Source organism: Squalius cephalus, assembly GCF_949319135.1.
Source record: "Squalius cephalus genome assembly, chromosome: 21".
In the NCBI taxonomy this organism is placed as follows: Eukaryota; Metazoa; Chordata; class Actinopteri; order Cypriniformes; family Leuciscidae; genus Squalius; species Squalius cephalus.
Window position 1 is genome coordinate 22247345 of NC_137142.1, and position 15980 is coordinate 22263324.

The 15980-nt window shown below is 35.3% G+C and overlaps 1 protein-coding gene across 2 annotated transcripts in view; it reads left to right on the plus strand.

Moving 5' to 3' along the window:
• The first annotated feature begins 3699 nt into the window (after window positions 1–3699).
• Window positions 3700–15980, plus strand: part of ret (ret proto-oncogene receptor tyrosine kinase) — a 28194-nt gene continuing 15913 nt past the window's right edge. Inside the window, exon 1 of one of the 2 annotated variants that reach the window (XM_079855173.1) lies at window positions 3700–3970. In XM_079855173.1, coding sequence (XP_079711299.1) covers window positions 3907–3970 — 64 coding nt within the window. In that variant the 5' untranslated portion in view covers window positions 3700–3906. The remainder of the gene's footprint in view (window positions 3971–15980) is intronic. The other variant, XM_079855174.1, reaches the window with a different exon arrangement.

Genomic DNA, 15980 nt, shown 5'->3' on the forward strand with positions numbered 1-15980 from the left:
CAACTACCTTACTAACTATTAATAAGCAGTAATTACGAGTTTGAGGAAAAAGTCAAAGTTAATAGTTAATAGTGTAAATTGGACCCTAATCTAAAGTGTGACCATTACTGGTGTACATCTTGAGACAAAACAATGGCACTGACCAATTTTAAAACATGACAGTGCAAATTGCTTTCAGTTAAAGCATGCATTCTAGTCTGGGACTAGGTTTAAGAAACCGGGGACTAGATTTGTAAATTAAAAAGATTTATTATTAGATTTTATTATTTATTAGAACAAGTTTTGTTCATGGTGTTTGACTTTGGGGTCATTGTGTAATTTGGTGAACTCCTATCAAATTACAGATAGATTTGAACCTAAAAACTGTAGAGATTGATTGGACTTCCGGGCCTTGACGTCAACAACAAAAGATATATAGACAGTTTACTCCTTTTTAAAAGTGTGATAAGTGTATTTATTTTGCTATTTTAACTATGCATAACAATTTGGCTAGTTGCATTTTGTAATTTTCTTCTATACTTTCAAACAGACTTGCAACGCATTTTTGGGTCATTGCCTACCTGTTCAACAATAATAAATTCACAAATTAGCCATTGCTTGACTCTAATATAATATCAGAGGTTAGAAGAGGATCACCAAAGTGTAAGTCAGAAGAGATGCTGTCAGGATGCAAAGATTTAATCTCAGAGAGTTCTCAGAAATGGCTCTGTGCTGACCTTTCACTTACAAACGACTGATGAGCTTGTGAACAAACAGGCTAAATTATGTTATCAGTACAGCTATATATATATATATATATATATATATATATATATATATATATATATATATATATATATAGTTTTTGTATCATCTTCAATCTAGTGCACCAGAGCTCTGGATTTGTAGGATGTTTATGATCTACTGAAGCGGTTGAAACATGTGAACCTGTTCACTCTGCATGAAATTCAATTGAACCCCTTTCTCTCTGTTAGTTAATGAGAAGGCTTTTCATTTTGAGGATCATATTACCCATTTAAACTAAGTAGAGCCTATGAGTGAAGCAAACTGGTCAACTGATTTTGGGAATGGACTAATGACTAGTGTTGTGCTACTCCATGTCCCAGTGGGGAATATGGACTTTCTTTTAAGAGCTATAGCTTTATCTACCACAGTAAGCACTTTTTGAATCAATATTTTATTAATCAAGTACTTATCATCATTATTATTTAATGCAACGCATAGTGATGCAAAGCTATATTAGCAAAATACCACTGAGAATAGCTCCAGTTTGATGTAAACAAAGCTGTCCTATTGTCTACTTGTGCAATACTAATGAGAATGTTTTTGACAGAATCTGACAGTAAAGATTGTGAACTTATCAACTGTAAGACAAGCTTTCATCTGAAAATGATCTCATTAAGTAAGCACATTAAAAAAGAACTTGCGCCAGAGGTATGTCATGAATCTGCTTATGCATTGCCTATCTATATTGATTCACATTGACCATATGTCTGAAAATACCACTGTGTGTCTGGTTTAGAGTAACCTGAGCTTTTTTTAATCTGCATCATGTATATGGTTATGAGCCTACATGCTGCTATGTAAACAAAACCATCCTGTGGCTAATATGCAGTGTAAGTGAAATATTTATACAGCATAATAAACATCTGAACAGAAAGGTGGAGCTGGAAACAACACATTTGTGCTCTTTGTATTTTGATGGGCCATAGTTATTACTGTTGTGTATTGTTGTTGTTTGATCAACATCATTCATTTGCATTTAAAACTATTTTATAAATTACAATATAATCACACAATTCCAATTCTATACTGTCATTCAATTCATTTAACTCTGTTAGAAAATTATAAAATAATTATTATTTAAATTAAATAAAAAATATTTTATAGAATATTTATACTCCACTTATAGAAAATATTTAATAATAAATCACAAATATTTTAATAATGAATATTTATTATATCTAATTAAAGCTTATATTATTAATGATATAATTATTTATATATAAATTATTTGTATTATATAGTTCAATTAAATTGAATATGTTCTAGTAAAGTGCACTGTCTGGCAATTGCCTCTACTTGTTTATTTCTATATAGGACAGACATTTTTGCTATTTCCATAATACCCCAGAATTGGACGCTTTTATGAATGTAAAATACCTCAATAATTCTTTTGGATCCAAAGCAACAGAGAAGTTATTTTGTTACCAAACCAAAGCATCTTTGGTTGCCCTCTTTCTCCTATGTATGCTTAATTTGAGGTCTCCACTATAGTTTCATTTGGCATCCATCAGGGCAGACGTTGATTGGAGTGATTGCCCTGTGATGCACTGGTGGGTTGCCCTAGAGGCAGAGTAATGCATCATGCTTACCCCTCTTCACAGAGAGCTAAGCAGTCAGCTGGTCCAAGAGCACCCCGGCACAGACATAGACTGATCCTAGACACTGCCAGACATCAGGGCCAAAACGGGCCGACACCATCTTGAACTCACAACAACCTTCTTAAACCTTGGCTTTTACTGACAGTGTTAATTCTCTAGAACACTGTTGTTTTGAACACTTCAGAGGATATGAGGAACAATAGCCTTTGCGTGTGTTTGTCCTGTTTGATGATTATAGTGCCTTTGCACCTGATTCTTATTAAACTCTTTTGTGGAGCAAACAAAATGTTCCTGCAAGGATATTTGATGTACTTTCATTTATTTATTTTACTGTGAATTAGTTTGACAATCTTATTTCGCTCATACAATTGCCCTGCACCTCTGTTTTGACTTGTTCTCTTCATAGTGAATGATTTTAAACAGTTCACATTTTTATATAAAGAGGAGAGTGGGGCTAGTTGTCACACCGGAAGTATTTTTCATTATTGAAAGTCAGTTCCTGTATCAACACATTTTTAAAGTCTTGGATAAATAAGCTGATTTATTTACATATATATATATATATATGTTTATGTAACATACATTGACCTTTTGTGACAACAACATTGCAGCTCTCATTCAAGGTCTCATACACAGAACAGGTTGTCACAATGAAACAGCTTTTTTTTTTTTTTTTTTTTTTTTTTTTAGCACAAACAAGCAACAATAACAAACAAAACAAAAAAAAACAGCAGAAAGGAACATAAAAGATTTGTGAAACAATAGTTCATGAACAGCCAAAATGTTAAAACATGTGACAACTTACCCGAAATTGACACTTTTCTTGAAATCATGGTGAGAGAGAAAGAGAGAGAGAGATTTTTGCACAAGCTGTTTGAAACCAGCACAGATGATTATAACTGTAAAAAATTGCCTGTATGTAATTGAAAAGCTTATAATCACTGAAAAAGTAACCTTTAAGGCAATTTCCCACTGTGTTCCCCTCTTATAACGCAGATAGCCTATCTGTAAATGTATCTATATCTTTTTAATAATTTTATACTGAGTTACTTACTGTGTAAGTAATTACTGTGTTTATAAAAACTATTAATAATTAATAATATAGCCTAATGCATAACATAAAGGAAAACCAAAAAGTAATTTTACCCAGTTACCTTTTCTATGTTACGCACATTATTTCAATGTCCCCAAAATGCAGATTTAATTTATTAGGAACTCTTTGAGTTATTGGACAGCCGCCGATGTGATTCAGGACGGAAACACACATCTGAGGAAATTGGCTGGATGTGATGTGAACCTCCCCCTGCTGCGCTGTGTGTGTGTGTGTGTAGCCTATGTGTGTGTGTGCGCGCGCGCTGACGGTCCAGCAGCTCGCGCTGCACTCAGTCACCCGTCAATGGGACACTCACGTTAAGGACTTTTGTGGCTCCTTCGCGCAAAACATAAACACTGTAAAGTTTTATTTTGGGGATCAAAATACTTTTGCCTGTTCGTTGTGAAATTACACTTATGATTGACAAGAATGGGAACTACGCGTGGAATCGTTTGGGGAGACATCGCTGTGCTCCTGCTTCTCCTATCTGAAGGTAAGGATTGACTCCATAACAGTCTGATGTCACCTCGCGCGAAGTCTACGATATCTAGCCCTCTTTGTGTGGGATAAACTGTGTTGAGAGCTAGAATTTGTGAATTACTGTTCAGAGACTGTACTTCAGCTGTACACTTGTCGAATTTTAACTTAAATAGAATTGTCGCCTCTGGTGTGCATCCTTCAGAAACCAGTGACAACACAGGGGCTGTGTGTCAAAACCTACAGAGCTGCCTACCTAGACTGTCTGTAGAATCTCCAACGAACCTTGAGTCCCTCAAAGACGTTTTTATTCCCTTGTTCTTCAGAAGTCTTCCTAGATCCACTGATCTGAAGAACCATTTAATGTAGGCTACTTCTTTTAATCTCCAAAGAACAGATAGTGTAACTTGTTCTTTATAAGAAGAGGTTTCTTTGCTCCAAGGTCCTGAGAAAAATAACCTCTATTTTTAAGGGTGTAGACAGGTTGCTCACTAGTTTTTGAGACAACGCAATGATATCATAACGTAACTGCTCTTTTTCTGCATGCTTTATGTCATGAAATATATATTAAAATATGAGGCCGCATAATTTATATAAATAAATCTATAAAACACAGTATACCAAGTAGAACCTTTGAAAATGGTGTTCTCTCGATTGTTTTGGTTTTCTTAAGGACATTTTTGACTCATGGTAAACATTTTATTCTGTTTACTTAAAAATGAATGATTATCTAAAATCATGGGTAAACTATCAAGGGTACATTATGGATTTAATTAGAGTAATGAAGAGCAAAGTAATGCATTTCACAGTGTTTGCACTATTTTTAATAACAATTTACATTTTATCATAAATTATACATTTTATAAAAGACATTTTTTATCAGTTTTTTTTACTATCGTACATTTAGTTTCATTTTGCATCCTGTTTTCTCTGTAGCGTTGGCTACAAACAACAGAATTCGTCTGTATATCCATGGGGTCTGCATCTGCCCCCCAACACATGAGCCACTGAATGTTACTAGAGAGATTTACCAGACAGTTTCATAGAGGCAATCTGGAGCTGAAGCCAAAATATGTGCAACCCTAATGTGCCACATGGTCCGTACAAGGAATACGCATGTCTCTATATACGTCATTATATTATAATCCCATTTAAAACCTCTCTGCCCAACTGTACTAACACACCTCTCTCAAAATAACTGGAGTTAACTAGTCGAACACGTTCCTGAATAGATCCTGTGGCCTGTTGCATTAAAAAGGAACGGTCACATCGCAACAGCTTGAATACTGACAAAAGTAAAACATAGCAAGGTTTCACAGCTATTCTGGTCATTCGGAAGACATTTGGCAGTGTGTGAATGCATGAGTGTTGCATTTGTTTTAGCTCAATAGTGGTTCTTGGATGCAATGATGGTGGTGAATGAATGATCAAAGTAAGAAAACAACCAAAGATGCATTCTGAAGTTAACTGAATCTCTCAGTCTAAATGATTATGGGAAATTGAATTTTAAAAGTCTTGTTGACTCATCAAGTATTCATCTGTCCAGTAAACTACAGGAATTATACAGTTAAATTCAAAATTTACTAAAATGGATGTAAGGTCTGTTGGAAGCAGTTTATTGTTTCATTTTTTTGGAGGTGCATGTTGTCGTGCAAGGTGCATTACTGACTTCTTTGTGCTTTTTGATTATCATATTACTAGATAGAATAATACATAATGCATAGTGCGGTATGATTGAAAGGCGATTGCAATGCGTATTAAATTATAATAAATCATTTTAGGGAGAATTTTTACTTTTTATATATTGATGTGTGCTTGTGTGGGTCTGTTTATTTATATATTAAAGGAATAGTTCACCCAAAAATGAAAATGTTGTCATCATTTACTCACCCTCAAGTTGTTCCAAACCTGTTTGAGTTTGAACACAAAATAATTTTATTGACTTCCATAGTAGGAAAAAAAAAATACTATGAAAGTCAATGGGTTCCATCAACTGTCTGGTTACCAACGTTCTTTAAACAACATTTTGTGTTCAACAGAAGAAAGAAACTCATACAGGTTTGGAACAACATCGAGTGAGTAAATTATGACAACATTTTTATTTTTGGGTGGACTATCCCTTTCATTTTTCCATCCATTCTTCTCTGTGGGCAGTGGCTCATCATGTACTTGTCTTATTTTTAATTGATCGTTCTCAACACAAACTTTTAGAATTTACCTTAAACATTTATGTGAATATGTTGTTGGTAATCACCAGGTGGTAAAGAACAATACGGTTAGATCTCATCTGAATGGCTCTTGTTTTAACCTTTGTTCGAGATGATGCGGAAGCACCTTGATGCTTTGCTGTGAGGAAAAACAAAAGCCTGGAGCCGAGAGGTGGTCAGAGGGCAGGTGTGCAGCAGGTGTGCTTAGCTCTGGGCAAACACATTGTGTTTGTCTTCCGAAAGGAAATACTGCCAGTAAAATAATAGAGTACACAGCTCTGATAACAGATGAGGCTTAAAACCCCTCATTAAAGACACAGGATGGTTGGCAGCGCCTCCCGCAAAATGGATCTCATCTATTTTATGACAAGCCATCCCATGAAAATGGATGATGACAAAAGCAATGGGTTTTGTCCATGCTGGGAATACATGTAATTGTGTATCTCTGTCTGGTGTCGCCCCACTTGCTTTGATGGTTTGACATTTAAAATACAGTTTGTTTGGCCGTATTAAACAGTTTGTCCTTGAATGCGTTGTTAGTATAGTGACGCAAGACCTCATGTTTACTGTTGAAAAGAGTTCAAGTTTACTCTCTTGTCTTACATTTCTTTATTTATCTTTATTTGTCTCATGAAAAACAGGAGCTATATAGTCACCAAATATATGGTAGACAACAATAAAAAAAATAGCAATATGCTGCATATTCTAAATAAAGCAATAAAAATGTTTAAAGGTGCTCTAAGCGATGTTGGGTGACGTCACTTCTTGTTGTTGACGTTCAAAGTATTGTCAAACAAAACGGAGGCTAGCTCAACCCTCCCTCCTCCTCATCCCGTCCCCTCCCCCAATGTAAATTCGGGACTTCATGCGTTCCTTCTCCTTTTCCCTCTTCTTTGCTATTTGTTCATCGGAACGTCGTCTCTTTGATCGTGTGTCAGCCATATCAAAATTCAAGAGAATATAATTCTAACATTAGTCGTTGTCTAGGACATCTCTCTTCATGATTCTCTCTCCTCCACTCCCCACACACCCCCTTTCATGTGCACGCGCACTAACCCCCCAACCCCCACCCCCAAATCATTCTTGTCGGTTATTGGCTGGAACACTGTTTGTTATGTTTCGTGGCCAAGGCTGGGCCAATTTGTTTTTCTTGTCGTTTGTGGAGCCTGGGCTGTCTATAGAGATCGTGTTTTTTTACAGTGTGTTCAGGGGACAGGCAGCTAGCGGATAGTGAGGAGATGTTTGCTGTATGTGACAAAAAATGTTTCAGCCTAAAAAACACGTGACATCGCTTAGAGCTTAGTAATAAGGCGGTGAGCTTCTTTAATGAAGGAGAGTATATGTGTGATTGATAATCAAATATATCCTTTGACCTCTAAAGTCACACAGCAGTTCATAGCTTTCCATCAAGCTAGTTGTTTGCATTAAATAAGTCCAGAACCCATGTCATGTATTGTGTGTGAGGCATTGATTTGTGGATACACAGCTTTGACCCTGTTACTTTATCTGTTGGAGTGCCATGGCTTCTGACCTCTGAAACCCTCAACCAAGAGGTATTTCCTCATGATCAGGCCACAGGAGATCACCCATCCGATGGGAAGTTACATTAGGGAATCAAGTTCAAACCGCCTCACAATCCTTCCCTGCATTAGGACAATCATTTTCATCAACTGTCAATGCAGAGCGATAAATCTCATTACGTTAGTTTAGTTTAGTTTGTCTTTAGCAATGTATATACAGTAAATCCTGCAAATCTTCCCACTGTCATCACTACTTTCAGCATGGTTGTAAAAACAGATATTATTTAGGTAGTTAATTTTCAAATTATCTATGCAAATTGTTTATTCCTTGAAGAAAGAAGAAAAATCCCTCTTTCATTTACTTTAATGTAAATGAAGTTCAATTAGTCTATACTACCTTTAAAGGCATATTTTTAAGGCAACCGTTTGATAGAAACCATATATAATGTTGTATTGTACTATGCACATTGGATTATACTGATGCACTGAAAATAAATGTTTCTGAACATACATCTAACCTAAAAAGGCTTCATGGTAACATTTAAAATAATAAATTAAATATATTATTTATCTGAATACTTATTTAGCTATCATTTATCACAAAATCAATCTAAATGCATAAGGTACATCATTAAAAACTAAAATTAAGGGTTAATCAGGTAGAAATAGCCTAATAGTGTAATTTCAGTGCTTTGGTGCCACTTCTTGTGTCAATATTGTCATAATGGCTGTTGTCCTCAGGATGATCCATTGTACATGGACAATAATGAATTTATCCAAAACCTTATTTAGACTAATTGCACAGCTTTTGTAATTTGTACCTATTGCAGTCATATCCCAGATCCTTCAGTTAGTTATGGGTCACATTTCCACCCCATGCATCAGTGGAATCTAATTTGCTTTTGGTGGAAGGACAAGAAGACATTGATTGAAATTGTGTCCCAAGGGCGTTTGGGGCTCTCGATTTCTACATGGATCTTTACATGTTATTTTCTAGTGGTCATTGATGCATGGTGTGTTTGACTGATCATTTACAACAATGAGCAACCAACACAACGTCTTAGTTAGGACTTAACTGTCCTCGTTTGGTCTTTTCTTGAGTGCGTTTGGAGGGGGAAGGGTGCTGGATTGTGAGATTCATTTTGAGATTCATTCATTACCTGAAAATGAGTCAGGACTTTTAAAAATGCACACACCACCCATCATAATACTGAAATCCCTTTCACTGTGAAAAGTGGTAACCTGCAATTGTTACCTTATTCATACCAGATCTAACCTTTAAATTCAGATTAGTTGGTGTAATCCAATATATTTTATGCTTCTCTGACTGTAAATAATATTCTGACCCAAATAAAGTCAATACATTTACATTTAAGGTTCAAATAGTTTTCAGTGCATGGATGGCTTTACATTGCCCTCTTAAAATTCAAGACTTAGCATTTAGGAAATGCCAGTTCTTGATGACCTAATGACTCAAACTCACTAGTCCATGTAAATTCACCCACTGGCCCATTTCAACCGTGCACTGTGAATTTTAAGACTCAGCAGGTAAAAGCCACAAAAAACATCAGTATGTGCAGTTTGAAGCAGTGGAGCGCTGAGGAATATACTGAGCAATGAATCATACTGGAGATTATTTCAAAATATTGCACAAAATGGGAAAGAAAAGACTTCAGGTTTTGTTTCTGTGTTTAGTTTAATCTTAATTGTTGTTTTGTCTCTGGCTTATATTAGAACATTAAGTGAATAATGTTGGTAATTGCTTATGGTAATGATACCATCCTAGAGAACATGTTGTTCAAAGGTCCCTCATTTATGAGCTCTAATGTCCCATCCAATCCCAAAAGAGATTATAAAGTAAATTTAAACATACTTCCTTATCCCACAGGAGATGTGAAATTAGATTTCTTAATGACGGACGTCCATTCCGTGCTTACATTGATGGGATGCTGAATTACATTTCTGACATTGAATTTCTGATGATGATGGATACTATAATACGGTTGTTTGATAACAGCTTTAGATGTATACTTTAGATATGTTTAATTGTACTCTTTTCTGATTCTGTTATAGAAATCTACCCTGTTGCATTTGGCTAATTCAATAAAATTGTACTAATTGTGCAATTCTTGTCCTTTGTAAATCACTCTTCCATCTCAGACCTTCTCAGTGCTGCATACTAAAGAATAAGAAACCCGTGCACATTAGAGTGAGGGGAATTTAACCATAATAATCAATAATAATAGTCCCGTATTGAATTATAGCGTAATTGGCAGCCTTTTAGTTAATTAAAACGTTGTGGTCACAGAGTAATGATTCTCATTACTATATTATAGAGATGGAGTCTTAATCATTTTGCTTTGTAATTAAGTATGTTTACTTTGATTAGTCATCGTACGCTGCATCCATAGTGTGTCATATGGAAGACATTAGCTGAGATAACACACTGAGATTAATTATGAGAAAAAATTATTATTAATAACAAGAACATTTATTATTATTGTTATTAATAACAATTATTATTATCATATTTGATTATGAATACATGTTCATAGGTTAAGGATGCTACAGTACTTACATTTAACTTTGCTGATTTTAACTAAGTGGCTTTTTTAACATGAGAGTCTGATGGCATCCTTTACATATTTGTAAAAATGCCCTGCTTAATGCAGGACGGTCATCGGCTGAATGTGCTCAGCTGTTGATTAATATTGCTATTGATTGGCCTGCAACTTCTCAATTTGGTCATCACTGGAGACAGATGCTATGTACATTGACCTTGGCTGGAAGGGCAGGGGCCAAGGGGCCGAAATCAGCATGCTTTATGGGGATCCCAACAGAAAGAAGTTCGGATTGTCAGACCGAATCATTATCAAGATTGCACTATAGTGATATTTACAGCCTTTGTAGCTGCAGACATGAAGCTAGATGGGAATGCTATAGTGATTGCAACAAACACATCCCTGTGTTTACATACAGCATGTCATGAATGGAGGCCTTTGAGGAGTAAGTGGATTATGGAAAGTGGATTGCTCTGACTGCGAGCTTGTTTCCGCCTTTGAGTTGAGTTCAAGGAAATGGCAAGAAAGACCCATGCGCTCTTCCAGCTCCCATGATCTCATAGATGGTACATTTGTGCGGCGGTGTGCATGTTGAGCTAATTGAATTCTTGTCTTTGAGCAGTCCGGTCCAGAGGTCGTCCCCCCATTAACCTGTTCTCTCGCTGAGCGATCTTGCTTGAAAACATGCAGACCTCACCAAAGTGGTGATTGACTCTAACTCAGGACGTTGTCTATGCCCATTTGATTTCAAATGAATACTATCGTGGATTACTTTATATTCAAAACTGATTGGTCTCCTGTTATTTGAATAGCTTGTTGCGTCATCAGAAATGTTTTCAAGTAGCAGACTGAGAGCTGGCACACCTTCGTTTGACCCATTACAACAATGAACAAATCACTAATGGAAATTATGTGCAGATGTTTCATATAATTCCTAATATGACACGCGATTTCACTCGTTAAGCTTTTCCTGTCGTTTGTGCGTATGTGTGCGCTAAGTTCAAAGTCGATTCGCCTGTGAGCTGAAATCAATATTGCATCATAGTGTTTACAACCATGATCCATGATGTGGCTGTGAGAGGTCAGAGGAGTGAGCTCAATCTGATCAAGTGATCAGCCATAACTCCTTTTATCCGTCCTTCTGCCGTCATCCTAATTCTCACAGAATGCTCACTCACGTGCCACATCCTGTCATACTCAACTCACTGAATACCTTGTGTCAGTCTTGGGATGTCACAGAGTCATTCCTGCTGTGTACTGCTTTTGATTCTCTGAGTTAATTAGCTTGATATAAACTGCTTTCTGTTGGCTTCCGGCCTGGAGATAAATTGAATTTAGAATGATTCAAATCAGTTGGATAGACTGTAGTTTGCAGTCTAAAAGTTTACAACTCAAAGGACTTTGTTTCCTTAAAGGAATAGTTCACCCAAAAATGAAAATTCTGTCATCATTTACTTTCCCTCAAGTTGTTCCAAACCTATATGATTTCCTTTCTTCTGCTAAACACAAAAGAAGATATTTTAAAGAAGGTTGGTAATTAAACAGTTGCTGGTCCCCATTGACATCCATAGTATTTTTTTTTCCTACTATGGAAGTCAATGGGGTCCATCAGTCGTTTGGTTACCGACTTTCTTCAAAATATCTCCTTTTGTGTTCAGCACAAGAAATAAAGTCATACAGGTTTGGAACAACTTGAGGGAGAGTAAATGATGACAGAATTTTCATTTTTGGGTGAACTATTCCTTTAAGATTATCTCTTACCTCGACTAGGAAAAACACTGATTATTGTGCTTAAAAGGTTAAAAAAAGGTCTTGAAAAGTGTAAAAATTATGAAGATTATTGTTTTTGTTAAATTTGAATGTAAAATGAATGTATGCTTTTGAACCTGAAAAGGAATTTTTGTATTTAAAGTTGTCCTGATCACTTTGTTCTTCATTAAATTTAATCACACAACATTTCCGTGAATAATTAAGGAGAGAAAAAGATCGATACATTGAAATTGCAGTTTAAATGGTGTTGTTAGTGCAGTTTATTCATGCTTGTTGGATCCTTGTCAACGTTTGATCATTAATCACTGGAAGCATTTGGTTTTTGCCAAGACTTCTCTACCTCTACTATCTTCAGATTGGAATACTGGCTTACTGAATACAGCACGGTTTACACTGGTTCTATTCACACGCGGCATTACCTTGTGTTTAAATTTGTCCACATCAGTTAGCTTAGCGGAATGCTGCCGCGATTAACTAAACATAAAGTGTTAGAGTGTATTATATTTAGATGTACTTCTGCTGCATTAAAGGTTTCTATTTAAAACATGTTTTTTTCAGCATTGAGAATTATAGCCAATCACAAGTGCGTCTGTTTAGCACATAAAGGAATGGCCAATCAGAGCAGATCCTGCTCACAAATAGATTTGTTCAGCGCATGCTAATTTCCTGTTCTCTCGCAAATGCTCTCATTGTAACCAATAAATTGTAGACACAATGTAAATAAGTTTATTGTGCAATGTAGACAGCTTTTTGAACTGGAATATTCATGAAAGTGCTAAACTGAAGTTTCACTTATTATAAAAGCAGTGTTCTTTCTCTATTCTCTTCATGTAAAATAAAATAAAAAACATGCAAAAACCCTCTGCAGTCGTGGAGTGATTTAGGTATATTTTATGGTAAGAAAGGATGGTAAAAGGTGTGCTAATATACACTCACAGTTTTCTGAAGTACTGCTGAAAAATCAGGGTCCTAATCTTTATGGTAAATCTATTGCTAATATATCGGTGTTCGGGACAAGAGTTTTTAGGCTAAGGTGTGTCATATTTTGTTTTAGTTAGAAATAAAAATGATTTTATAGGGATACACTGTTATTGACATTCTGGCTGATACTCATAATCCAATAATAATTGTCTCGCTGATAACTGGTAAATTATGTATAATTGTCTCAAATAATTTAAAATAAAAATTAGGCATCACAACATTGTAATGAAGTACAGTATGGAAAATTAGGTCTCAAATTTATTTTGAGACCTAAAGATGACAGTGTCATTAAATTATTAGTGTTTTTAAAGATTCATTTTAAGTGAAGGTAATCTAAATGTAAAAATACGGGAAATTACAGTGCACAATTAAATATTCAATATGTATTTTAATAGTGACTGATTTATGTTGACTGATGACCGATATTCTATTGCATTTTAAGCCATTTTTAAACCATTAAAATATATGATAATGTCAACGTTTGGCTGTCCAATCAAATAATGCCAAAAGTTTTGTCAAAAGTTATTACTTCTGGTTCATTCATAACACAGGAAATGGTGGGTCAAATTGAGAGTATTGCATGGTGGGATACAGTGTTTCAGTGTCCTCTGTTGTATACTGAACAATTTGGCATACTATTCTTGTCGTACAAAAAATAGTGTATACTTTGATATTAAGAAATATTTGTAGAAGTGATCACCCTCGCTTGTATGTTTACATAATTTGTGCAGTTTCTAGATGTATAAAGCTGTCGTCACCAAGGTTATTATAGTTTTGCATTTTTAAATTAGTTTTTATTTTAATATCATTTTCAAATTTCCTATGAATTTCAGTTTAGTTTTAGTTAGTTTCATTAATGGTTTTGTTAGTTTTAGTTTAGTTTTTATTTTGTGAACACATTTCTATTTAGTTTTTATATATTTAGTTTCAGTTTTAGTTTTAGTAATTATAGTTTAGCAGAGTTAACAGAACACTTCCAGTTAAAGACATTTAATTTCAGCAAAGTTTAATGTTTGCAGTTTACATTTAACTCTTGTGAAAACCTCTTAATAATAAAAATAAAATAATTGTTTGAGGATGAACAAAGAACCAAACAAATGCAACTAAAAAGTAAAAATTATATAATAATATTAAAAATGAAATCTTGTTAAACGTGGTGTATAAGAAAAAGAAAAAGATATGTGTATGATTATTATGATTATTCTTTAAGTTTATTTCTATGATTAATCCTTTCAAACATTATAGTTATACACATATTCAAATGTTCTCAGCAGACCAGACATTTAGTATACTTTTACTCTGACAAATATACGTCTATTTCTGGGCTATAGACATGCTATTTGTTTTTTCCGTTTTCTGCTCAGTGTGGTATCTTGTCTAATATGTGTGGTATAGGCCTATCTTGTTAAGGCTAGTTTCACATGAGATGGTTATCTTATACCTGGAATTAAGGTACAGCTGTATTTGCATGAGGTGGAAATACTTATTTGGGCCTTTCTGCTTCTTAGGGATTCACACAGAAAGCGGTTTTGCTTTGAAAAACGGAAAAAAGACGCGGGCACAGTGGGGAAAAAGCGCAAGGTCTCGATATACGCGTCTTAGTTGAACTTATTTTAACTTGAGTGCTGCGTTTTTAGAGCGTCGTGTCATGCACGTGATGCTGCAGAAGACGAGAGACTCAAGCGCACGGGTCATACATTGAAAAATAAAGTAGCACAGTGGAATTGAAAAAAGTGATTTTCCGGTATGCTTATTTAGGAGAGCTTATTAATTTTGTTTCAGTTAGTTTTTCAGTAACTGTTGTTAGTTTCGTTTAGTTTTAGTTTTTCATTAATGTTGAAATTTCTATTTTATTTCAGTTTACGAAAATGTTTTTTGACCAATAGTTTTAGTCTTAGTTTCAGTTTTCGTTTACGAAAATAACCATAGTCGTCACAATCCCTGAATTCTGCAGTGGAGCAACAAGGCAAAGAGTTGTTCTTGCATTACCATGTTCTTAGTCTGGGAATCCTTGTCCCAGGAGGACCACACAACTACTCCAATTTCATGCATTTATTTAAGTCCAAATGAAAGTAAATGCCACCAGCCCTGCTCTAAATCTCAGAGTGACATAGCGCTGCTAAGCACTCCACCTGATACACTGTTACAGGATGATGAATGAGTGTCAAAGCAAATCCAGTGGCTTGTTCAACACAGTATCTGCATCAGCTAAGAGTAATGCTGCCATCCCTCAGCTCTCCTGCAGCTATGGTTTATGAGCCAAGCACACAAGCCTTTCTTTGTACTATTGACTTTCTCTAAAAAACGCACCTGAAATGCAACATGGATCTCACCTAACACTGCTCAGACAGCTTCTTTTAAAGCAATGAATCTTTAAGATTTTTTTTTTTAGGCTTAGAGCCTGGTCGTGGCACACCTGTAACAGTTTTATGGATGGTTTTATTACAGTCATTTTTTAGGTGTTAACATTTAAAGATTTTAAATGACTTGAAAATCTATTAAATGGCCTTTTGACTTTTCTTTCTTGAATAGACATATTTTGTACTGAAACAGGAAGACGGGGTGGGACATGTCAAAAGGCTCATCCTTTGTTGAGCGTATATTCTTTAGTTCAAGTCACATTCTTGAACCTTTATTTGCTATTTTATGGAGTGAGAAGTTAACATCACCCTGGTTCCCTAGACAAAAATCCAGTAGGATTTTTCCAGTGGCTTTACGATTACTACAGAAAATAAGCTCTGTGACCAACAAATGTTTATGGTTTTTACATGTTTTGTTCATCATGATAATTTTTACAAATAAATCAACCCGATCTCTCGGCACTGCGTATAGCACAAGTTTCATTTTGCATGCTCTTTATATGCAGAAATCACCTTTTAGATACATATGGTACGCAAAATGTCCCTGTTGGCTTTAATTGGTTGTCTAGCAATAGCATTCTAACAGGCATCGGCCTTCCTAAACACAACTTTTACGAATTCTGAAGC